Here is a 25,537-nt window from a genome sequence, read left to right as displayed (position 1 = left end):
TAGCGCCAGGAAACGGGACCTTGATTGACACCTCCAGTTTTAAAAGGTTGACTTTTCTTCTCCCGCGGGTCCAGTTCTGCCAGAGGAAAGCTTTTCAACCAAGCATGGATGAAGAGGGAGTAGTTAAAGATCTCTGCCTGTGTGTGTGTGTGTGTGTGTGTGTGTGTGTGTGTGTGTGTGTGTGTGTGTGTGTGTGTGTGTGTGTGTGAGAGATTGTATGAATTTTGTGTGAGTTGAGTGAATGTGTCTATTAATTAATTAATTTTTTTTTATGTGCGCTGTCTGTCCTCTTTTTGTTATAATTTTGTTGTCTCTACAGTTGACTACTTTTTTGCGGGGTTGTACCTCCCCTCTCAGTCTGATCTCCACTCCGATGAAGCCACTACAATGGAAGCCTTATCAGCTCCATGATGTATGAGCTCTTAGTGCCTTAATAGATTCCATTTATCTCTATACACTCCCACTTTAATTTGGCTAGGCCGGGCAGGATGTATTCAAATGCCCACCGTCATTTTGATGTACAACCAAGGACCAGCCAATCTAGCTGGCTGAAAATGGACGGTGTTTCCCACTAAAATGGGTAATTTCTTCAGCATAAGGCCCAGTCTGAGTGTCAGAGTAAGATTCATATCAGCAGCAGCTTTAACCTTCTATACCCCTGCCAAACTGTAGCTTTTCTCAAGCCATTGCAACATTTTGTCCTATTACCCCGCGCTGCTATAGACTAATATTTATCCTTTTGTTTCATGCGGGCACCAACCTATCGCTGATATTCCCATCCTTTCCGTAGCTTAAACATTGCTTGGATGTCCAATTGAAGTGCTTGTTTTATTCCCGAGTACCAAGCCATAAGCAGCATCGCAGCATTTTAAGGACCACAGAAGTCTTTTTTCCCCATTTCAGAAATTGTCTTTACTCTGGATCTCGCTCAAGATGGAGCTTTCAACCAGTTTGATCTGTTGGGCTGCGGTGCCACGTGTATGACCGGGGGAAATCGCCACCCTTGGTTCTATTCCACAAGCTACACGTCCCCAATCCCCCTGTTTCTTTTCAAGCTTCACTAAGCGTGCGCAGAACATTTATTGTGAACCCAAGTGTTATCTTAAAGCCGAGCAAAGTGAAATGGCTCATCCCAAGCCCTGTAGTACTCCTTGGGGTGGGACCAATGGTGTGGGAAGTCTATTGTAGTGCAGTAACAAGTCCTTTGCGTGACATTTTCCTTGGCGTTGACATTCAGAGGGGAATAGGAAGACGGGCCTGCGGAAGCCACATTCTCCATGACGTGAAGGGAAAGGGTATTGGGGATGGGGACGGAGGGATGTGAACGTGCGCAGTAAGGCGGCATTTGCACACAACGTGACAAGGACACGCTATGCTGGAGCAGCGCTTTCATCTTTCTCGTGGTAACGTCAGGCCATATCCACCAGGTTCAATCTGTATTCGCTGTCCAGTGGGCCGGGCTCTTCTTGTCGACTAGCCTGAAAATGTATGTTGGACAGGGACTAAACATTTAATCTAAAACAATGGGTATGTTATTTTGCTTTATTTCTGAACAGGCTATCATTGGTCTTACAGCATTAGCTCTCTTTTTTGCTCAAAACACAGTACCCCCCTTAACAGTGACTTTGTCATTAACTACAACTAAACTTTTCTTTTCTTCTGTGGCAGATGAATCAGAGGGAAATGCAGGTGAAGAACAGAGCGTGCGCTGTGGCTCTGACTGACTCGGCTCACAACATCTGGCTACAGGAGACCAGCAAAGGCACGCAGGACTGGATGCAGCAGGTAAAATAACAGTATGAGGGCAAAAATAGACCCTGCGAGTCTGGCATGGTGGGTATTCCTGTGCTTTCTACTCATCATGTAAATTCACCAAGCGGAGGGCTTCGGTGTCTTAGATTGTCCTCCTCCCTGATTTCTCCTCGGCACAACCCTGTTGACCCGCACAGGTGTCCCTGACCAACAGCTAGATTTCGAAGTCCTAGAGAACCATCGTTTGAATGTGTTTCTCTGAAAGTGAAATACAGTCCCCACCTTTTCCTTCCCGGGTGCATGTCAATGAATAACTAAGACGGTCAACCCTCGCCGGTGCGTGTGTGCGTCTCGGCATACACGTGCATGCATGATTGTGGGCAAGCGTGTGAGATAGAATGCACGCGCACATGTGCATTTGTTTTAGCTTCATTTTAGCACTTGCCCTTTTCTGGTGTGACCTCTACGCCATACGCGGCACCTGGACTCACTCAGTATGCACATACAGATGAGGACCATCCAAGACCAGAGCTGCTTGAGAGCCGGTGATGCAAATGTCATGCACACACACACACACACACACACACACACACACACACACACACACACACACACACATCATGCCTTTTATTTCTTCTTCTTCCTCTTTTATATCCCTTGCCTTTTGTCTTTGCTATTTCTGTCATCTCCCATTTTGCGTGAGTTTCTTGTTGGTGAATGCGTATGTATGTTAGTTTGAGTGTTGGGGATTCAAGGTTGTACTGGCCCTTCCTCCTTGTCTGGAATTTCCTATTTTTGATTCATCTAAGGGATGTTTGGGACACAGCATAATTGGAATGTTAATTAGTTGGAATGCTTTAAGCATTCCAAGTATTGTTCTTCTAATCTTTATTAGTTGGAATGCTTTAAGCATTCCAAGTATTGTTCTTCTAATCTTTATTTCAACTTATTCTTATTCTATTTCTTCCGTGCCACCTTTCAACTGCTTCCCATTTTCAGCTATTTAAACCGTTCAAATATTAAAATATTCAGCTCCTTTCTGGCTTGAGGGCTATGTATGTTCAGCTTTCTACCTCTTAAGCTTGAATTTATATAAATCAGTAATCATGAATATTTCGTCTAATGGTTTTCCTATGGAGATCGTGTTTAAATCCTCTTCAACTTCTTCAACTTTCAGATTTTTCAGCTTCGCAAATCTTTCAGCTACAGACACCATTTCAACTCTCAAATGTTCACACAAGTCTCAACTATTTTATGAAAAAAACTGCTTCTTCATATCTATTGTACTTTTTTTATAATCACTGATTATGTTTCACTAGTTCTTCGCTCCGTTTCTGACTTTTACATGAGTGTGTATTGCGTCTGCTAGAGGCGGGACCTCGCAGGCTAGAGTGTGGGGCATCGCAGAAATCTGGTTAAAAAAATATGGAACTTCTGTCCTTGCAGCCAAAGTATACACTCTAGAGGCTTCATTTCTTCAGATTAATGAGGGTATGGTTGTGCTGATTGGATTAATGTGTTCATGGAATCCCAGAGTTTTTTAGTTTTGGCGCAAGGAGTGTTTGAGTGACACAACCTCTGCCAAAAGCCCCATAGGCTCCAATACAAATCTGCCGACATATTTCTCACAAAAATCCACAAGGTACACGTTTTGTAAACGGCCATAGGAGCCGTATTTATTACCGGACAGACATAAAAACACATCCACGCGTTCGGTAGAGTCTTGGGTCTCATACAAACGCCGTATTTTTTAGATAGCTGTTATAGTTTTTCGCTGGTTCCCATTTGTCTGAGGTGTGGATTCTGTGTAACTTGCTGCCATGTCTCCCCTTTTGCAGCCGCACAGGTGCGGCGTTGTCGTGGTTACGAGCACTCACACGCCGCAGGATCTGTCTGTGACTCACAGCTGCTCCTTGTGACGTGATTAGTGGAGTCACATGACGCAGCTATGCTTTCTGTCAACAGACCAATATGATAAAGACACTGGCCCCCCCTCCCCCCTCCACCCTGACCTCTCACTGTTTATCACTCAGTCAGTCAGTATGTCTGTCTATCTCTCCTCTCTCTCTCTCTCCCTCTATCTCTTCCTCACCACCCCTCCCTTCCTCACCCTCTCACCCTCCCTCCCTCTATCTACACCCCCCCACCCCACCCAATCCAATAATTTCAAAACAAAAGCCCCATGGAGGGAATTTTTACTGTAATGTTTGTGATGAGGCCTATTAATTAAAAACTTCTTAGTTTGAATAACAAACATTCTGTCTCCCAACCCCCCCTCACCCAATTCCATCATTACAAACTAAAAGCCTCAATGATTATCTGTACCTTAACCATGAAGCGGTTTTGTTGAAATACGCATTGCTCTTTCAAATACTACTATAACCACTACGAATATTACCAGTACTTCTAGTAGAACTACAACTGATACTTCTACTACCATACTACTAGTATTTCTACTGCTATTAATACAACTACTACTAATGTTATTAAAAATACTACTATGGCTAATAGTATCAGTATTCCAGCTGTTTCTACTGCTATTGATACTAAACCGACTTCTACTGCTAGTACTAATACCCAAATTACAACTAACATTACTACAAACAATTTTAAACCTCTTTTTATTCATCTCAGCTTTTGTTATTTCTGTACTTTTTAAAATTCATTTAAGCTCCTGCAACTTCTGTTTTGCAATATTTCACATTTATTTCAGCTGTTTTCATTTCTGCTTTTTCAGCAAATCTATTGAAATTCCTTTCAGCTTCTCCCATTTCTGTATTTTCAACTATTTCAAATTAATTTCAGCTTTTCTAATATCTTTTATTTCAGCAAATGTATTCAAATTCCCTTCAACTTTCTGTATTTTCAGCTATTTTCAAATATTCAGCAAATGTACTCAAATTCCCTTCAACTTTCTGTATTTTCAGCTATTTTTAAATATTCAGCAAATGTATTCAAATTCCCTTCAACTTTCTGTATTTTCAGCTATTTTTAAATATTCAGTGCAGCTTTCAGCTTTTTGCATTCCAACGCATTTTCAGCAGGAAATGCTTTTTCTAGTTAGTTGGAATGCTTTAAGCATTCCAAGTATTGTTCTTCTAATCTTTATTTCAACTTATTCTTATTCTATTTCTTCCGTGCCACCTTTCAACTGCTTCCCATTTTCAGCTATTTAAACCGTTCAAATATTAAAATATTCAGCTCCTTTCTGGCTTGAGGGCTATGTATGTTCAGCTTTCTACCTCTTAAGCTTGAATTTATATAAATCAGTAATCATGAATATTTCGTCTAATGGTTTTCCTATGGAGATCGTGTTTAAATCCTCTTCAACTTCTTCAACTTTCAGATTTTTCAGCTTCGCAAATCTTTCAGCTACAGACACCATTTCAACTCTCAAATGTTCACACAAGTCTCAACTATTTTATGAAAAAAACTGCTTCTTCATATCTATTGTACTTTTTTTATAATCACTGATTATGTTTCACTAGTTCTTCGCTCCGTTTCTGACTTTTACATGAGTGTGTATTGCGTCTGCTAGAGGCGGGACCTCGCAGGCTAGAGTGTGGGGCATCGCAGGAATCTGGTTAAAAAAATATGGAACTTCTGTCCTTGCAGCCAAAGTATACACTCTAGAGGCTTCATTTCTTCAGATTAATGAGGGTATGGTTGTGCTGATTGGATTAATGTGTTCATGGAATCCCAGAGTTTTTTAGTTTTGGCGCAAGGAGTGTTTGAGTGACACAACCTCTGCCAAAAGCCCCATAGGCTCCAATACAAATCTGCCGACATATTTCTCACAAAAATCCACAAGGTACACGTTTTGTAAACGGCCATAGGAGCCGTATTTATTACCGGACAGACATAAAAACACATCCACGCGTTCGGTAGAGTCTTGGGTCTCATACAAACGCCGTATTTTTTAGATAGCTGTTATAGTTTTGCGCTGGTTCCCATTTGTTTGAGGTGTGGATTCTGTGTAACTTGCTGTTCTGTGTCTGCCTTTTGCAGCCGCTCGTTAATGAGCACAGGTGCGCCGTTGTCGTGGTTACGAGCACTCACACGCTGCAGGATCTGTCTGTGGCTCACAGCTGCTCCTTGTGACCTGATTAGTGGAGTCACATGACGCAGCTATGCTTTCTGTCAACAGACCAATATGATAAAGACACTGGCCCCCCCTCCCCCCTCCACCCTGACCTCTCACTGTTTATCACTCAGTCAGTCAGTATGTCTGTCTATCTCTCCTCTCTCTCTCTCTCCCTCTATCTCTTCCTCACCACCCCTCCCTTCCTCACCCTCTCACCCTCCCTCCCTCTATCTACACCCCCCCACCCCACCCAATCCAATAATTTCAAAACAAAAGCCCCATGGAGGGAATTTTTACTGTAATGTTTGTGATGAGGCCTATTAATTAAAAACTTCTTAGTTTGAATAACAAACATTCTGTCTCCCAACCCCCCCTCACCCAATTCCATCATTACAAACTAAAAGCCTCAATGATTATCTGTACCTTAACCATGAAGCGGTTTTGTTGAAATACGCATTGCTCTTTCAAATACTACTATAACCACTACGAATATTACCAGTACTTCTAGTAGAACTACAACTGATACTTCTACTACCATACTACTAGTATTTCTACTGCTATTAATACAACTACTACTAATGTTATTAAAAATACTACTATGGCTAATAGTATCAGTATTCCAGCTGTTTCTACTGCTATTGATACTAAACCGACTTCTACTGCTAGTACTAATACCCAAATTACAACTAACATTACTACAAACAATTTTAAACCTCTTTTTATTCATCTCAGCTTTTGTTATTTCTGTACTTTTTAAAATTCATTTAAGCTCCTGCAACTTCTGTTTTGCAATATTTCACATTTATTTCAGCTGTTTTCATTTCTGCTTTTTCAGCAAATCTATTGAAATTCCTTTCAGCTTCTCCCATTTCTGTATTTTCAACTATTTCAAATTAATTTCAGCTTTTCTAATATCTTTTATTTCAGCAAATGTATTCAAATTCCCTTCAACTTTCTGTATTTTCAGCTATTTTCAAATATTCAGCAAATGTACTCAAATTCCCTTCAACTTTCTGTATTTTCAGCTATTTTTAAATATTCAGCAAATGTATTCAAATTCCCTTCAACTTTCTGTATTTTCAGCTATTTTTAAATATTCAGTGCAGCTTTCAGCTTTTTGCATTCCAACGCATTTTCAGCAGGAAATGCTTTTTCTAGTTTCAACTTATTCTTATTCTATTTCTTCCGTGCCACCTTTCAACTGCTTCCCATTTTCAGCTATTTAAACCGTTCAAATATTAAAATATTCAGCTCCTTTCTGGCTTGAGGGCTATGTATGTTCAGCTTTCTACCTCTTAAGCTTGAATTTATATAAATCAGTAATCATGAATATTTCGTCTAATGGTTTTCCTATGGAGATCGTGTTTAAATCCTCTTCAACTTCTTCAACTTTCAGATTTTTCAGCTTCGCAAATCTTTCAGCTACAGACACCATTTCAACTCTCAAATGTTCACACAAGTCTCAACTATTTTATGAAAAAAACTGCTTCTTCATATCTATTGTACTTTTTTTATAATCACTGATTATGTTTCACTAGTTCTTCGCTCCGTTTCTGACTTTTACATGAGTGTGTATTGCGTCTGCTAGAGGCGGGACCTCGCAGGCTAGAGTGTGGGGCATCGCAGAAATCTGGTTAAAAAAATATGGAACTTCTGTCCTTGCAGCCAAAGTATACACTCTAGAGGCTTCATTTCTTCAGATTAATGAGGGTATGGTTGTGCTGATTGGATTAATGTGTTCATGGAATCCCAGAGTTTTTTAGTTTTGGCGCAAGGAGTGTTTGAGTGACACAACCTCTGCCAAAAGCCCCATAGGCTCCAATACAAATCTGCCGACATATTTCTCACAAAAATCCACAAGGTACACGTTTTGTAAACGGCCATAGGAGCCGTATTTATTACCGGACAGACATAAAAACACATCCACGCGTTCGGTAGAGTCTTGGGTCTCATACAAACGCCGTATTTTTTAGATAGCTGTTATAGTTTTTCGCTGGTTCCCATTTGTCTGAGGTGTGGATTCTGTGTAACTTGCTGCCATGTCTCCCCTTTTGCAGCCGCACAGGTGCGGCGTTGTCGTGGTTACGAGCACTCACACGCCGCAGGATCTGTCTGTGACTCACAGCTGCTCCTTGTGACGTGATTAGTGGAGTCACATGACGCAGCTATGCTTTCTGTCAACAGACCAATATGATAAAGACACTGGCCCCCCCTCCCCCCTCCACCCTGACCTCTCACTGTTTATCACTCAGTCAGTCAGTATGTCTGTCTATCTCTCCTCTCTCTCTCTCTCCCTCTATCTCTTCCTCACCACCCCTCCCTTCCTCACCCTCTCACCCTCCCTCCCTCTATCTACACCCCCCCACCCCACCCAATCCAATAATTTCAAAACAAAAGCCCCATGGAGGGAATTTTTACTGTAATGTTTGTGATGAGGCCTATTAATTAAAAACTTCTTAGTTTGAATAACAAACATTCTGTCTCCCAACCCCCCCTCACCCAATTCCATCATTACAAACTAAAAGCCTCAATGATTATCTGTACCTTAACCATGAAGCGGTTTTGTTGAAATACGCATTGCTCTTTCAAATACTACTATAACCACTACGAATATTACCAGTACTTCTAGTAGAACTACAACTGATACTTCTACTACCATACTACTAGTATTTCTACTGCTATTAATACAACTACTACTAATGTTATTAAAAATACTACTATGGCTAATAGTATCAGTATTCCAGCTGTTTCTACTGCTATTGATACTAAACCGACTTCTACTGCTAGTACTAATACCCAAATTACAACTAACATTACTACAAACAATTTTAAACCTCTTTTTATTCATCTCAGCTTTTGTTATTTCTGTACTTTTTAAAATTCATTTAAGCTCCTGCAACTTCTGTTTTGCAATATTTCACATTTATTTCAGCTGTTTTCATTTCTGCTTTTTCAGCAAATCTATTGAAATTCCTTTCAGCTTCTCCCATTTCTGTATTTTCAACTATTTCAAATTAATTTCAGCTTTTCTAATATCTTTTATTTCAGCAAATGTATTCAAATTCCCTTCAACTTTCTGTATTTTCAGCTATTTTCAAATATTCAGCAAATGTACTCAAATTCCCTTCAACTTTCTGTATTTTCAGCTATTTTTAAATATTCAGCAAATGTATTCAAATTCCCTTCAACTTTCTGTATTTTCAGCTATTTTTAAATATTCAGTGCAGCTTTCAGCTTTTTGCATTCCAACGCATTTTCAGCAGGAAATGCTTTTTCTAGTTGATTTTCTATTTGCGATGATTCCCCGGAACAATAAATCTGAAATAACCTTCATTGTCCAGTCGGAGTAAGGGCACAGGAAAGGATCCACTCTCTTGTACTCATTAACCCACCGTCCCTTTTAGGCGGAATCCAGAGATGAGCCATCCTAATTAAAGGGATTATTTTGATGGAAATGCAAACAAACTTATCTTTGCTTTTATGAAGGATGCAACAGATACAGCTAATACATTTACCATCCTCTCGATATCCTTTCAGCCTTATATTCTTTTTTAAATTCTTAATTGTTTGCCTCACCGTTGTAGTTTTGTGCTCACTTTTTTAAAAAGAGTTATGACCTCATTTCTAATTCCAGAGAAATGTTTATGTATTGCTCTCAATTGTATTCAACATCCAGCCAGCAAATCAAATAAACTTTAACTGAAATATCAGGAAAGTAAACACAGGAAAGTAAGCACTGTTGCTATAACTAGAAAAATGTCTGTTCAATATTTTAACACAAAACTCTGCCACAACAATGTATGATAAATACTGCAGATCCACGCTGGGATATACGTTGTTTTTGGATACGCTAACATCCGATTGATATTTGGGTGTGGTCTGGGGGACAACTAATAACAAATTATTTTGCTCAAATTTGGACCTTCGTCAGTTCCCCCGGCTTCTGCATGGGTGGCAGTGCTAGTTAATAAGCAATGATGATTGAGGGGAATCCAAAATTGACTCTGGGCCGTGTCATTTACATTAGAAGACAAAAGTGTGTGTGTGTGTGTGTGTGTGTGTGTGTGTGTGTGTGTGTGTGTGTGTGTGTGTGTGTGTGTGTGTGTGTGTGTGTGTGTGTGTGTGTGTGGTGTTACCACTGAAAGGTCAGAGTGTCCTTTTTGCTCAATATTCAAATATGAGATGTTTTGAACGTTGGCTCATTTTCCTGATGTTTGGTTGTGTATAATAACACAATACATGCACAGACACAGCACACACTGCAACACAGACACACAAGTGTACGCCGACCCCGACAGTAGTAGTAGACATAGTGCTCCTTCTAAACACCACTACATACATTTAAGTAATGACCTATACACAACTGAGTCTTTGACATGAACAACACTTTCACATAAATGGAGAAGAACGGAAACGGAAAGGAGAAAGGAGCTAGCAGTGAGCGTGCATGATTCCCTGGGTGATGTATAAACGTGGGTGCCTATACAAGTGGGTGCATGTGAGGTCGGGGCATCCAGCAGTGCGGTGCTCTGTTCTCATGCGAGTGAGATAATTCCCACCCTCAGGGGTCACAGGGGTGACTGGATGGTGGGATGAGGCGTAAAGAAGCAGAGCGTAGAAGAGAAGCCGGGGGATTTAGAGATCAGTGCCTGCTGGGCCAGGTTATATGGGCCGAATGGGTCGGATGAGGTGCGACTGACGTCACGGGCCAGGAGACCAAATAAAGAGGTGAGAGAAAAGAAAAAGTAAGGGGTATACGCAGGGACTGAGCCAGAAAAAACTCCATCCAGTGGGCTCAAACAAAGTATGAGAACCGTTCAATTATTTAGATCCCGTTGACTGGCCCCAAGACAGCACATGTTAGAGCTGTGGAAAAGAAAAAACAACAAGACAGGTAGGATATGAATGAAGTGAATACAGATGGAAGAGAGGGATGAAGATAGGTATGTGGGGATAGATGAGTGGCATAGTGTGAAGAAGTGAGGGCGATAGAGAGAAATGCGAATGATGGTGTACAGCTGGCAGCCTGTCACAGTCTCCAAGGTGTCTCATGTCACTGTGCTGGCCTGCTGTCACACTCTAGTGGCCTGCCCAGAGCTCACATACATACACACATACAGAGTACGCTATGGTCATGAATAAACCATCCTAATCCATAGAGATCATACAGCAACCGGAGGAGGTGGGAGAGGGACGGACACCGAGGGAGTTAGCAAGAATTGATACTCAGGACTACTTTCTGAGAATTTAGTTTGCAGGCTGCCGCGCGTGCGTTAGGGTTTAGGAGACTTCTGTACAACACCGAGATTTCTATCTTGAGGCTAAGTCCTGTGTGGTCGAGGTACAGGTTTACCATTCAATGCAGCCCATTGTACACGATTTTTGCCAGATACCTAAAAGATCCAAAAGATAGTATTGTAACTTTTCTGATTATTCAACCAGCCTGTTTTACATTAAATTTAGGCTTTGGAAAGTGCGCAGTGTGTCAAGGAAGGATCAAATGCATCTCTAATAAGTAGATGGAAACGGGTGACACCTGCTTGTCATTTACACCCTTAGAGCACACTTTTAGTTTAATGGTTAACTATAGCGCTCACATGGGGTGGGGGGAGGTAGTCAAATCTGTTTAGATGTTTGTTTCACTGTCTGCCTTTAATTCAATGGCGCCATTGATCGGCGGACGAGCTGCTTGAAGTGATGCTGCAATGTGTCAGAGGCAACCGATGTGATGTGCAATCCTTTTGTCAAGTCGCCCTCCTCTAATCCCAGCCAGCAGGCCTTGCCTTTATGTGACTGCTGTTACGCCCGCAGTCTCCCACAGCACTGTGTGTGCGTGTGCGTGCGTGCGTGCATTTATGCAAGAGTTTGTGTGCACATGTGTTGTTGCCTTGACAAATCTATTCAAACCCCGGCCTCCCGGCCTCCATTGGTGGTGACGGTGTAGGTGAGGGAGGTGGGTGGAGGCTCCTTTTGAAAGACTCCCCTCCTTCCCTTCGCTCCAGCCGCCTTCAGCCCACTGCTCCACAGCCCAGCTGACATCTTCTTCCAGACAGTCTGAATGAATTAAAGGAGATACAATGAGACACTTGATGTAGCAGTCAAGGAGCCCCGCTGCTCCCGTGCCGCTCCACGCCGCCCTGCCCTCCAGCCCCGGCTCGGGGGAGAGCACATCTAGGGCAAAGCAAAGAATCTAAAAATACCCAATATGCCACTGTTTACCGAGATGACATGTCATCTACACCCCCCCCCCCCCCCTGCCGCCCCCCCACCGCCCCACCGTCATCTCTCTACTGGTCTCAGTTCAACACTCTTTGGCTCCTCTGTACCCCCTGAATGACTGTACGGGGCTCAATTAGGCATCACGTGTATCCAGTGTCCCGGTTTGCCTTTGGATACTCACAAAAACATTTTGTGAATATAATCACCGACATTAGTAGGCGTCGTGTGTGTTTGTTTGTAGGGGTTAACTTCATGGCTGACTGCTGAGTCAAAGTCTTGTGACCCTTGATTTTTTTAAAATGTTTGTTGTGTGCATGTTTAAGTGTTTTCAGGGAGGTTGAAGTGGAAACATTTCACATGTTTGTCCTCCCGGCCGCTCCTCTTATAAGGGCTTAGGAGTCAGCGTGTGCTGAGGGCAAAAACGCAACAGCCCGTGTGCCTCCGTATGTGTGTGTCTGTGTGCGCACGCGTTTTTTGAGTTTGAATGGTTTACAACGCTACACAACTTTGTGGGAGACCCCCTGTAATGCCATCACTGACCCCCACCCCCCACAGGCATGTGCAGCACTGTAATGGCTGTCAAGGGGCCGGGGTAAAAGTAAACACGGGAAGATAAGCAGTGATTCAGAAGGACGCCAGCTGCACATTCTAATCTCTTTACGTTTTCTCTTTCTTCTATTTAACTTTTATCTTATCTAGAGAACGTCTTCTCCAAGCATTCCTCCTCAGACTCCCACTGTCCCTCTCTGGCTTGTTTTTGTTCTAACCCTACAAACCACAGCATACCAAACCGCATCGCGCGGTCAAAAAGTAAAACATACTTTGATATGTTGTCATCTGACCCAGAGGATGAAACATCAAAGCGTGGGAAGAGTGAAAGTGTGGCTTTGATGCAGTTCGTCATTTATTGTACGTTTGGGTTTAACCCTGAACCGCCTAAAACAACCGAGTGGGAAGACGGAGAACGCGCGACACAGTCCGATGAAGACAGCGAAAGACAGATAAAGAGGTCTTCTCCTCTTTCTGACAGTAGAGTTGTCAACCACAGGGGGGTTTGAGAGGACGAGGGGTGTTTGCAGGGGGGTTATGGGTCAGCGAGCCGGGCAGACATCCTCCCCCAGGGCACCCACTGATCCAGCGTGGTAGAAGGCCTCAGCTCTCAACCACAAACAAACGGCGAGCTGTCGGTGCAACATGTCACAGAGCTTTTAATTGCTTGTTCCTGTCTCTCTCTCTCTCTCTCTCCCCACTAGATACACATCTTTTTCACGATCACCGTCTCTCTCATGTTCCTCCATACCTCTCCCTCTTTTCTTTGTCTCCCTTGCCTCCCTAATTCTGCTCCCTTTTTTCTTCACATTTCAGTTTTTATTGATTTGTTTTTGTTTTATCCCAAAATTACTCAATTAAACAGCGCATTTACCTTCATTCTGGGACAAACATCGAAAAACAAAAAAATGTCTTTGTCAAATCCCTGCCTTCATTTTATTTGTCTAGATATATAGAATATTGGTTGCCACTTTGGTTTCATTTCCCAGACCTTGCACTTGTCATAAGTAGTCGATTACATAGTTTGTAGAAGGAGGTGGTTTTCAATTGTCAATTTGCAATATTCTTCCTTTCCCGACAGCACTGTTGTAACTGGGTGTCGAGTCCGGAGCCCCTGGACACACTACTGGATCCCATGCTGCCAGACTGCCCCCGGGTCTCCGCAGGTATTGTGCACACTCTGTAAAAGACACACCCCAAAAGAAACGACATTGTGACTCAATATCTACTTTTATTTTGATTGCTTTTAATTTCCTAAGACAATTTGAGTTGATTTATTTCAAAGTTGTCAGAGTATTGGCTCACTAAATGTAGGTCAACATACAACAGAGCTTCATAGTTAAAGTTGGTTGCTGTAGTTGTGAGTACTGAGAAACTTACATTGCTCTAGAACAGGGGTGCCCGAGGGCACTTTCGGCTCGCAACCAAGTCATGGGGACTGCAAAGTTTTCCGTCAGCTCCCTCGACCGTGCATACGCGGTGACCCGGCGTAATTTGTTTTCAGTGGTAGGCGATTCACCGGCACTGTGTTGGCAATCGAGCTATTGGGCACCAATGCCCTAGACGCATAACCAGATAAAGAAATAATTCAAATAGTGTGTTTAGTTTCATGGTACGTTGAAAAATCCATAACATGTTAATGACATCCCTCATGTGCTTTCAATGTAGCGTTTGTTCAAATCTGCATAAATGACATATGCAAATAATAACAATACGATCCGCAGTGTTTATTTCATCTGTGTGTACTGCATGAGATCATCCGTTGGATGTAGCCGTGCAGATGACAAGGCTCAGTAGGTGGGTTTTTCTACGTGTGTGTGTGTGTCAGAGAAACTAAAGGTAGATTACACACAAATACCCGCATGAACTTGTCTCACACACGTTACAGAAATGTTCTGTTTGATTGAGTTTCTATTTTCATTCTCTCTGTCGTGCCTTCTTTCTTTTTTCATCATCTACTCTGTTTCCTGTATATTCATTAATCCTCTCCTGCGGCGTTTGGCTTCCTGTCCCCGTGCCCTCTCTGTGTGTGGACTGGCCTTGATGATGTCATGGCCATCATGAGAATGTGTCCTTAATGTAGGATTAGGGATGAAAGCTGTAATCCTCAACATGGCCGCTGATAAGAGCTGATGATTGCAGTGTTGTTTGAAGAGTGAGACACGCAGAGAAACAAAATGAACATTTTTAGTATTATATCCGTCAAAAGTATTTAATACAACTGTTTTTTTACTGTATGTTTATGTAGCGGTTGTTATATGATGTGCACAAATGCAAACGCACTCAAGACTTTGCCTCATCACTCAATTCCATAATAACTCCAGCATCCGGCTTGGAGATTTTATTCTCCTCAAAGGTCCTCTGTGACACTTTGGTGAATGCGTAGGTCATCTTACACATGCTACGCATGTCAGTGAATACATCTACAACACTGCTATCTCCTTTTCGGCCAATAAAACACCATGTTCCACCCGGTGTTAGGTGCGTGGGTGGCCTTAACATCTACCGGTGAATCAGCTTCTTGAAATGTCATCTAGTCTTCAATAAAAAATAAAAAAAAACATACTGTATTTCATCTTCAAATGTCATTTTTCTTTCCTGGATTTTTTTGTGTCTCTTCTCAGTGACTGCTGTCAGTCAAAAGACAGCAACCTTTGAGCCAAGATATCGCAGTCTACTTTTTGAAACTGTTGGCACGCCTTGGCTTTGTCCTATCGCGGACCTGTTTGACACAGCGTCCATCTGTACGGATGCACCATTCACTTGTGTTCTATTGACTTTTGATCCTTAAAACCAAGCTGAATAGATCTGAGTGTCTGGCCTGTTAACAGAGCTGCCAACTCCTGCCTGTATCTGGTCTTTTGGTGGCAGCTTCTAATGTCAAAGGTTGTCTCAGGCGCCTTTTGTGTCCATGGCCGCCTGGTAAGTTCATAGGCAACAGCCATTGTGGTGAGAGTCACAGCGGAGCGGCGGAGGTGACGAGGTTGAAAGAAGGTTGAGGGAAGCCTGTCAGGGCTGCACGGCCCAAAACTCAATCAACCCAGGAGTTGCCTCTATGGTACGAGTGCGTTGGTGGGGGATACTCTGTGATGACCATAAAGTATCTCAGCATCGGGGAATAGACCTGTCAATCCTTGTTGCCATGCAAGTGCACATGCTCACATGCAGGCACACACACACACACACACCGCTCGTGCGTGAACCCGGACTGCTCCGGGCCCGACTTGACTCGTCAGCTGTTAGTAATAATAGCAATAGCATGTGATCAGATCCACCATAAGATGTCAGAAGGCTAACTAAATATAATGATGTGCTTGTGGGCACTGGGACTGGTCAGGCAGAATGGGATAACGGTGTGAAGGACCTCTGTCTTTCTCTCTCTCTCTTCCTCTCTGTCTTTCTCTCTCTCCTTTTTCGCTCTTCATCTACATACGACTTTCCTTGAACATCTCCCTCTCCCCTGCTCGACACTACCTGTGTGGAACAGTAATCAGGTGATGATTGTGTGTGAGACTCTCGGCAGAAGGAGGTTGGAGGAAGGGGAGGCAGAGCAGGTCTGTTATTCCTAATCATCTGTGAAGCAATGTCAGTACACCAGCATGGCAATCTGACTGAGGGAGGGAGAATAAAACAAGACGTCCTCTAATCCTTTAAATGCAATAAAACCAGAAAAGGCTTCCGTTGTATTTGACTGGTGAGTTTCCCTCCCCAATTTTTTTTTTTAAATTGTGTCTTTATCTTTTTTTCTTTTACGCCATTCTTTTTCTCCATCTTGCAAGAGGAATTTTATGCCCAAGAAGGTCATTGCTGTGGCATTTGGCAGTGGCACGGTACACTAGCAGAATTTTATCAGTTCGAAGCACGCTGAACACGGGCAAAATATGCAGATAAAGTGGAACCAACCTCCTGCTGGAAAAGCTCCCTTTGTGTTCCTGTGTGTGTGTGTGTGTGCGTGTGCGTGCGTGCGTGGGTGTGTGGTTGAGTAACTACAAGTACGACAGAACTAAGTCTGAGTGGGGCGTTGTTTCGCTGGGCTGGCCTTCCCAAGAGGTAATCATCTCGAACCCAAAATGTTGTTTAGATGCCAGTACAAGAATGAATGCAAGATGAGAGAGAAGGAGGGTGAGGAGTAAAACGTGGACTCAAACACAGGAAAATCCCAGTCTGAAGTTATTCATCTGGTAATCACTCCTTTGTTTTGTTTTTTTGTATCCTGGTGAGATGGTTGATCAGCTGTTTGATCAGTAAAGATGCCATTTCAAAGGTGGGAAAAAAACCCTGTGTTGATAACACACGCATACTTTTAAGCACACAGACTCATGTACACACAACTTCCTCTTGGGTGATTACTCATTGTCCAAGCTGATTATTAATTACAAAGGGAGACCTCTCTGAAGGTAAACACTGATTAATGGCTAACAAAAGTAAGTTAATGTCTTACCTGCTCTTTAATTACCAACTCTGCTCTGATACAAGCATCCCAACACAAGGCTGTAATTAACCCTATTAGACTAAAGGAAGAGACTCGCTTTCCTTTTTTATACATAAATACAATTTTTTGATGTTCCCAGCTTTCTTTCTGTTGGATTACGTTTTCTATGATTAAAAAAAGTCAGGATTGCGTTGAAGCAATATCACTATATATTTATTTTTATCTTGAATGAAAATAGCGGGGAGTCGGTGGGAAAGTGACGCAATATTGTTAAAAACATGAGAAATAATTCTTTTGAAATGACATGGGAGGTCAATGCCTTACATCTTTACCCAAAGCTCTGTGGTTTAGTGTTATTAAAGTACTTAGATACCACGGAGACCAAAAAGAGCAACTGGGAATAAAAGCTGATAGTGAGCATGTGCACGTGCACACGCACGCACACACACACACACACGCACACACACACACACACATATATATTGTCTCTTATTGTGAATGTGCCATGTCCTGCAGTAGGTTTGACTTGCCTGTAACCTTCAGCTCCCTGACCCATGCACTGCTGACCATAAAGCACCTCTAGCTGTCTGCACCTACACCATACACACACACGCGCACACACACACACACACACACACACACACCATCTGATTGAGATCAGTATGACTTCACACTTTGAGAGGAAACTCAGGCCCATTCAAATTAACCTCACCACCTTCAACCACTGTTATTCCAGCTTGGTGAGTTGGAAGTCTGCTGCCTCGCTAGAAGATCACATGAACATGTGTATGTGCTGGTGTCTGTGTTTTCACATATGTGTTTCCGTGTTTTCTTAGCTTGACCGGCACACGTTGCGCTGGTGATGCAGGAAATAGACTAGTAAACTCCGGTGAACTGGACCCTAACCTCTGACCTGGAGAGGCGGAAGTTGGATCAGGCTATTGTCTGGGTCACTTTTGTGACAAATCACATCGTAGGGAAGTGGAAAATGCTGAGTGCAAAGACTCCTGATATCTGGGATAAACATGCTTATTTCCTCTCAAAGTGAGATGGAATGACAATTTAGTTTGATTTGTGATTGTACTTTTGATATCATAAACCACAGCCATATGATCAGAATACTAATTCTTTATGGATTTATTTCAGTTCAGCAAAGATTTCCTTTTCATGCCAAGCTTTCAAACAATAAAAATCTGAAAAACTTGTTTTTATTTTTAGCAAACTTGAGTGATTGGCCACTTGAACCAGTTTACCACTCCAAACCAAAAGCAACAATCATAGGGCCTTAGTAAGGATATTGAGTTGAAAAAGGTAACAAAAGTTGTGCCTGAATTGAATGGTTAGTCTGGAGATGATGTGGGAGCTGCAGGGATCTTTTTTATTCTATTCTTTTTTTCCACCTTGTGTGATTTTGTTTTGAAGGGTTCGGGTTGGGATGCAGAAGCCTGATGCCATAATGTTACCTGGGAAACACAATCTTCAGCAGCTGAAGTATTTTCATTTTTATCACGTTATTTTTCCAATAACCAGCTGGACTTTATTAGAGTTCTCAGCCAAATGTTTTCTATTCTTTGTTATATTCCACATACACTCTGATTTGAAGACACGAGAAAACTGAGTTTTAGAATCACAGGAAATGATTTACGCAGTAAAAGAGCTGGAAAAAAATGCAGTGCTGCAAATGTCAAACTGAAGGTTGAGGAAGACATTGACACATTCAAACAAATATGTGTATCAATGAAAAGTCTTTGTGTCTTATGTTTTTGAATGCCTGGATTACTATTCTGTTAACACTACACTGATTATACTATTGAATAAGACACATCAGAAATAGTGTTTGGTTTCATGCACTGGTTTGATTAATTATTGACGGGACATGACAACAGTTATGGTATGCTGCTTAGTCGTAGCTTCTCTGGTCCTTGATAACTTGAGAGAACCTCTGTAATGTGCATGTAGAAGTTAGGCCAATAAGCATGGACTCGCTATTCCACCTGATACCTTCTTTATAAATGGCCCTCAAACCTTAACTTGACAACCAGAAGCAGGCCCATAAAACACCCCAACCTGTGTGTAGAATGCAAAGCAGATTTCAGAAAAGCTTTTCTATTGGATATCCAAAGTCGCCAAATTCTGGGCAAATATTTAAATGAGAACCAATGTATCTTGTATTTTTCCATTTAATGGAATGGTGCAGCCATGGATCAATGATGAGCAATCTAGGGTAAACATCAGGTGGTAGAAGCCGAGGGACAATACAGACTTATGTAAAACCAAACAAAGCTAAACTCTGTTTTTTGATGTCAGATAGTTGTTCACTTCCTGGATACCGAATGCTGGGAACTTCAATTGACAATTTATAGAATATGTTATATGATGAACCACATGTGAAGTGAACATATTTGTATATATTCAACCCTCACCTGCCGTAGCTTGAGTGTTATCATCATGTTATTATGTAAGATCAACAGAAGATATCAGCAAAAAGGTGTTGTCTATGCAAAATATCTTCCCTCTGAGCTTTGTTTTCATTTACTTTACTTTTAATTAATATACATGTTTAGACATCTGAATTGGAGTCACTGAAAGGTTGCAGATGTAAATATAGAAGTAGCTTCTGGTCATGATAGCTAGGAGAAAGCCACAATCTGTTTGTCAACTTGAGTGTTCTTTAAATGTTTCTAAATTTATCCCAGCGCTGATAAAAGATGTGTGAATTTTAAACTTTATTCATGTGGTAACACATTTAGACACAACAGTACAGCCTAAGTTAAGAATGACATTTGAACTGAAGCTTGAGATGCAAACGTCTTTTTGAAGAGAATAGTGATCACAATAACATATATCTTCACTTTCAATTTTCTCAATATCCTGATGGAAAAACAAGCACACAGAAAAGATGAGATTTTGAGATTTAGCCTTCTATGGGAAACTTTTCCAGGAACATCTCAACCAGCTTTGATAGATTCCTCCTGCAACGCCCTCATTTTGTGTCTCGGACAAAACACTGCCCCCAGTTAGTTGACACAGTAGTGTTACATTGTGACGGGGCAATCTGTCATGTGGGTTGCCAGCTCTCAATGACATTCCCTTTGAATCAAAGACTTGACCACCTTGATTCCGTTCTTTGATTCAATTCTCGAGGACTGTCCGTGTTTATCGATCTATTCCAGCGCTTTGCTTTCTCTCCAACATGAATCTTCACCCTGATCAGGATCAAAGATACGCCGACAGAGTCAATAGACAACCCCTTGTTACAGGTCCAAGACAAGAGTGTTGCCATTTGTTTGCTTTAACTGACAAACGAGGGGAAATGAAGGAGATCAATACTTCAAGCTAATAATTGTACCACCTTGTCAAAGTTAAACACCAGTGAAGTTCATGAAATGTTGACTCTTTCATTAGCTAAGGTTTACAATGAATTTGATCTATGGGGATATTATATGATATATACTATATTTGAAGCTGCAGTACATTCCTATAATGATAATAATAATAGCTGTGGGAAAAAAAGTTACTATTTACGCCAAAAAAGTGGGAGGAACCCAATAGTGTATTATTCGGTTCATATCTTTAAAGTATATTAACTACTGCGCATAGATATTCTTTAAATAAATAGGTTTATGCAACGTATCCATGAAGGATGCTGACAAGATGTGAAGTGTGATTTATAATCTCTCACGTGCAAAGCACTATTGCTTTACAGTTTAGGCTGTTGTGATTATGCTAACTAGAAGCGTGTCTGGAAAGCCCAGTCTGTGGTCTTCAGTTCACCCCTGCACACTAGGTAAACTCTATCCAGGAGGCATTTTATCCTGCACTCCTTTTTCCTACTCTTCCCGTTATCCCAAGGAAGAGAAGAAAGGGGAGAGACAAAAAAGGAAAGAGCCAGGCATGCATAAATAAAAGTTCAACAAGGTTCAATGAAACACTTATACAATTTGCTGCAATATGGTTGGGTTTTATAATCTCATTATCATCTTAGTGCCAGATTTGCCCATGAGGGCCGTTCTGTATTCACTCTTATTAGCTTCTCAGATTTGTCCAGTTGTCCTTCTGCCACCCGCCTCTCAGCCAATCAGTGGGACGCCGTCGCTAATACATACCCCCTCCTTTGTGTTTCATCGCCACTTTTATATTTTTCTCTCGCTGTACCTCTTACTGCTTTATCTATGCTTTTTTTTTTTTTTTTTACTTTTTCTTGCTACGGGGCAAACGCATATTATCCAGCAGTCTGCTAATAACTATATGTAAATTTCTTTCAACAGAATTAATTTCCCTTTTAACAGATCTGTATCTACACCGTACAGTAAGTCATTATATTGTTTGTGCTTTGACTAGAATTCTCTGTGTGACGAAGATAGAAATTGGAAATGGTTCAGGCGGCACAGATAATTGCTCAAAAGTTTTAGGAACAAATGTTACTTTTGATATACATAGCATCTCCATTTTTTTCCCACTATGAATCATATATATATTTTGGATGCACGTCAACAATTAATTTGCTTTCTCACACTGTTTATTTACCCTGGTTTTCACGTTTAAAGCCAGGCTCCCTCCTCTCTTGAGTATGCAGGGTCAGATGGGGGAGCTAACGTACAGAGTACAGTAGAGCAGGTCACAGGCTGCTTACAAATCCCCAAACCTCTCTCTGAGCTGCTCTTGGTAGTGTCTATCCCTGGTCACTCAGAGGGCATCACCAGATTAGTGCTTCATGGACATGGATCTCATTTGCCCATATGGCCTCTTCTCATTGACTCGATATAGGCTCTAATCCGCCCAGCCTTTACCCCTGACCTCGACATGGGGCGAACCACTTGGAAAAAAGAACACACAAGCATATACTACATTTGACGGCTATAGGATAAAGCGTAGAGTCGAGGAAGAAATCAAGGGCCAGTGTTCTCTCAATCATCGGTGTCTGTTTGGGGTTTTACGTTGGAAATGCCTTAATAACATGCTGGATTCTAGCTGTAAACCAGTCCGAGGTGCATTCCTCCGTTGTGGAATTAATCCAATAAGCCCCAGTGGGCAACGGCAAATCCTAACCACTGCCTGTATTATAACTCTTAGCAATCACGTTCATCCCATAGTCCCCCAGAATCACCTCGGCGTCATTAACAGGATAAAAGTAGCCACCCAACAGGTATTACAGTAATGCTATATATTTAGCAACACCCTTTTAATGCTTATCACCATTATTGGATGTTCCCTAGTCAGTGAGAAGATGAGAAGAACCAATCTGCAGAAGAAATGTTTGTCAGTAAATGTAGAATCCCTTAAAACTGCTGCCAATAGGTGAATACACGGAATGAAAAAAAGACGTGTTTGTGTTATTAACCTATGTACACAATTCAAACCCACAAATACTGATGGGTCTATCTTTTTATTTTTGCAATCCTTTTTATCAACATTAATTAATGTACCGCTCCTATTTCCACTTAATTATTTCAAGTTCTTCTACTGATCTTCTACTGGGCTCAGTTGCACTTTTTATCCATGTCTTTTTTTAAATGTGACTTTTATTCTTATGGATTCATGAGGTCACGTTTAACTGATAGTTGACACACACACACACACATTACTGAGATCCAACATCTGTAACCCCCAGGCAATTTTATGTCACTGTGCGCACACTTTAAGTTTACTGTGAGCAAAGGGTTTAGATTTTACTTTTGATATATTGTGGAAGAAGATGAACTCCTCGTATTTTTTTCTAAGCAATTTGTTTATCATTTAATCCACAATTCATGTGATTGTCATGAAATAAAAATGAAAAAAACATGGAATCTGTGAGGATGTATTTGGAAAGTGCCTAATTACGGCTGATTAGAAAATTAAATGAAAAGAATCCCCCTTGAAAGTCCTTGAGCAGCACTCAACCTTTTATTACAATGCTTATCCTTCTATGATTATGTAAAAAAGTGGGTATGCAGCAGTGACCTTGGATCCTCCCTCATGCTCTATGTTGACATCTTGATGCTTAAAAGTTTTATTAATCAGCCATCTCGTGGACAGGATACAGTCGAGAAACCAATGTGGCAATTAAAAAGGTTTTTTTTCGTTGAAAACACCATGGAGCAGAAAGCGATAATAAACACAGCATGTTTGTAGACCAGGAAGCAGCAATTATAAAGTGCTCGAGGAGTTGTTGTGCTTATTGTGCCCGGGAGTAATGAGATAGCCGGCGTTGATCCCCCACTGATGCTATGGGTCCTAATCCTCAACCCTCTTTTCCTGCTTCTCTTGTTTATCCACTAACATCCTCTGACCATTGCTGTCACTGCTCTGGGCAGCACCCGGTGACCTTTAACCTTATAGCTGACTTTTCAGCTCTTCAAATGCTCTGGCACAGTCGAAGCAACAGGACAACAAATGTGTAATAAAGTGCAGTGTAGTGTTTTTTGCTCAGCCTGCTACTAAGTGGGTTGGTTTTCCCACACAACCAATAGCTCTGTAAACATTTGCCTTAATATTTAAATGGTAAGCCTCAATTTTTTTGTAATGTCTCCATGTGCGTTTTACCTAAATTTTCTCTTAAATTGAAATGAAACACACTTGGGGATTATGTCATTTTGTCACTATAATATTGTAATTTATTATTACTGACCGGCTGTGGCTCAGGAGGCAGAGCAGGTCGTCAAGAGATGCGGTGTTTGATCCGTGGCTTTTTCAGTCCACATCTCCAAGTGTCGTTGGTCAAGATACTAAACCCCCAAAATTGTCCCTGAAGGCTTTGCCTTGTAGGTGGTATAAAAAATGTCACATTTTTTCCATAATGTCTCTCTGAAACCTGGGTGTTGTGAGCCTTTACACTTGGGTGTGGATATGTGTGCATGTATTCTATACTGACAGATACTCACCTACACTTGTGTGTATGTTCTCGCAAGAGGAAGAAGAATGCCGTGTGTACATGCGTGTTATCTGGGCGACCTAGAGACAGACTGGTTATCACCTCTGTGAGCCTCTCAGGGCTAAACTACAAAGCCAGCGGAAAAACACCCCTCCCCCCCATGCCTCTGCATCCGTGTGTTGGTCAGCCGGCATGTCCGCCTACTGCAGAGCTCACCTCCTATCTAATCAACGTAGACAGGCCACTTGTCTGCATACCCGCACACACAAATGAAATGTGTGCTCACAGTTTTGAATGCACACGGACATGCTCAGAGATAGCGGTACACATGTAGACACACTTAGTGATACACCCCCGAAGACACAGCCACACCGACACACACATATATACACACACGTGCTGATAATCACAGACAAACTCACATTGCGATATGACTAGCTGTTTCAGTGAGATGTGAGAGTGGCCCAGAGGGCACCTTTGGGGGTCTAAGGCCAAGTGCCAGACATGCCAATCAAGCAGTGGGGGCGCCACAAGATTGGACATTGGGAAATAAATTGGACCTTGTGACTTTGAGGGAGAGTCCGCATCCTTGAGTCCAAGTCACCTGACCACTGTGTGACTCTGACCCTCCTACCATCACCTCCACCCTACCTTGTCGCTCGTTCATATACCCTAACAGGATCTCCAGCCGCTGAGGAGACCTTTTGAGATGTAAAAGGGTGGGGTCAGTGTTCTGAGGGCGCAAATTCCAAATCCATCTTTGGCGCCATTTTAATCCCCCTTTTGTTTGGCTTATGAAATGCTTTTTTTTCCCTTTCAGAGGGCATGCCAGCCGACTGTCTGATGTTACATAGGGCAGCTCCCCTTTGCCCCTGCCTTGCCCTTTGAACAACATGTGGCCAGATAACAAACCCCCAAACAAAAGAGGTAGATTGCCAGAGCAGAAGAAAGGTGGGGGCCCGCACTTTGTGTCTGCAACACTTCATGAGCACTAAGCGAGGTTGGCACCAGCTGTTGGAGCAGAGATGAGGAGAATCAGGGGAAAAGAATTGCATTTGGCACCAGGCGGCTATCAGGCAGTAATTAGTATAGCTAACATACCAGATGAAGGAGTCAAGTCTAGGTCAGGGTAAAAAACTTCAAGGGTCTTAGCGGGTAAGGGTTGGAGGGCAAGCCATGCCCCCTCCCCTCCTTGAATATAAACTCATGCCGTGCCTGCTCAGATTTGCTGAAATCTGTATTGACCTTTGACCACGAGGTGTCGCGGCCAGTCACATGTCAGACTGGCTCCCGTGGAACACGCTGGATGTTTTCATATCAGATTTGATCAGTAGTTCCTACTCTAGACCTGCCCATCCTGACCCGAGATTTAATCTTACACACGATAAGGCTTTCCACATCGATGTTACCTTACGGCTTAAACCCATGCTTGGCATACCTGCCCTGCTCTGGCCCCAGGATCAACCTTCTTCTGTCACACAGATATGCCTTCCAACCACTCAACAGCTAAATCAAAGCACGTATGGGGTAACTGCTGCACGTGAGAGAGAGAGTGGGTGATTGTTTTGTACAATATTTTGAAGAATCACAATGTAATCGCTTTCATAAATGGCTACACAGCTTGGTGTGTATTTTCTGAGCAAACATA

General features: G+C 42.1%; 1 protein-coding gene across 4 annotated transcripts in view; it reads left to right on the top strand.

The window, feature by feature from the left end:
* Positions 1-25,537, top strand: part of arb2a (ARB2 cotranscriptional regulator A) — a 133,117-nt gene that overhangs the window by 82,163 nt on the left and 25,417 nt on the right. For all 4 annotated transcript variants that reach the window (XM_078087605.1, XM_078087603.1, XM_078087606.1 and 1 more), the window contains exons 9-10: positions 1,669-1,785; positions 13,686-13,770. In XM_078087605.1, coding sequence (XP_077943731.1) covers positions 1,669-1,785; positions 13,686-13,770 — 202 coding nt within the window. The remainder of the gene's footprint in view (positions 1-1,668; positions 1,786-13,685; positions 13,771-25,537) is intronic.

This window comes from Gasterosteus aculeatus, chromosome 13, assembly GCF_964276395.1.
Source record: "Gasterosteus aculeatus chromosome 13, fGasAcu3.hap1.1, whole genome shotgun sequence".
NCBI classification, from domain to species: domain Eukaryota; kingdom Metazoa; phylum Chordata; class Actinopteri; order Perciformes; family Gasterosteidae; genus Gasterosteus; species Gasterosteus aculeatus.
The sequence above is the reverse complement of the archived record's forward strand: the minus strand, read 5'-3'. Positions and strand labels throughout refer to the sequence as shown.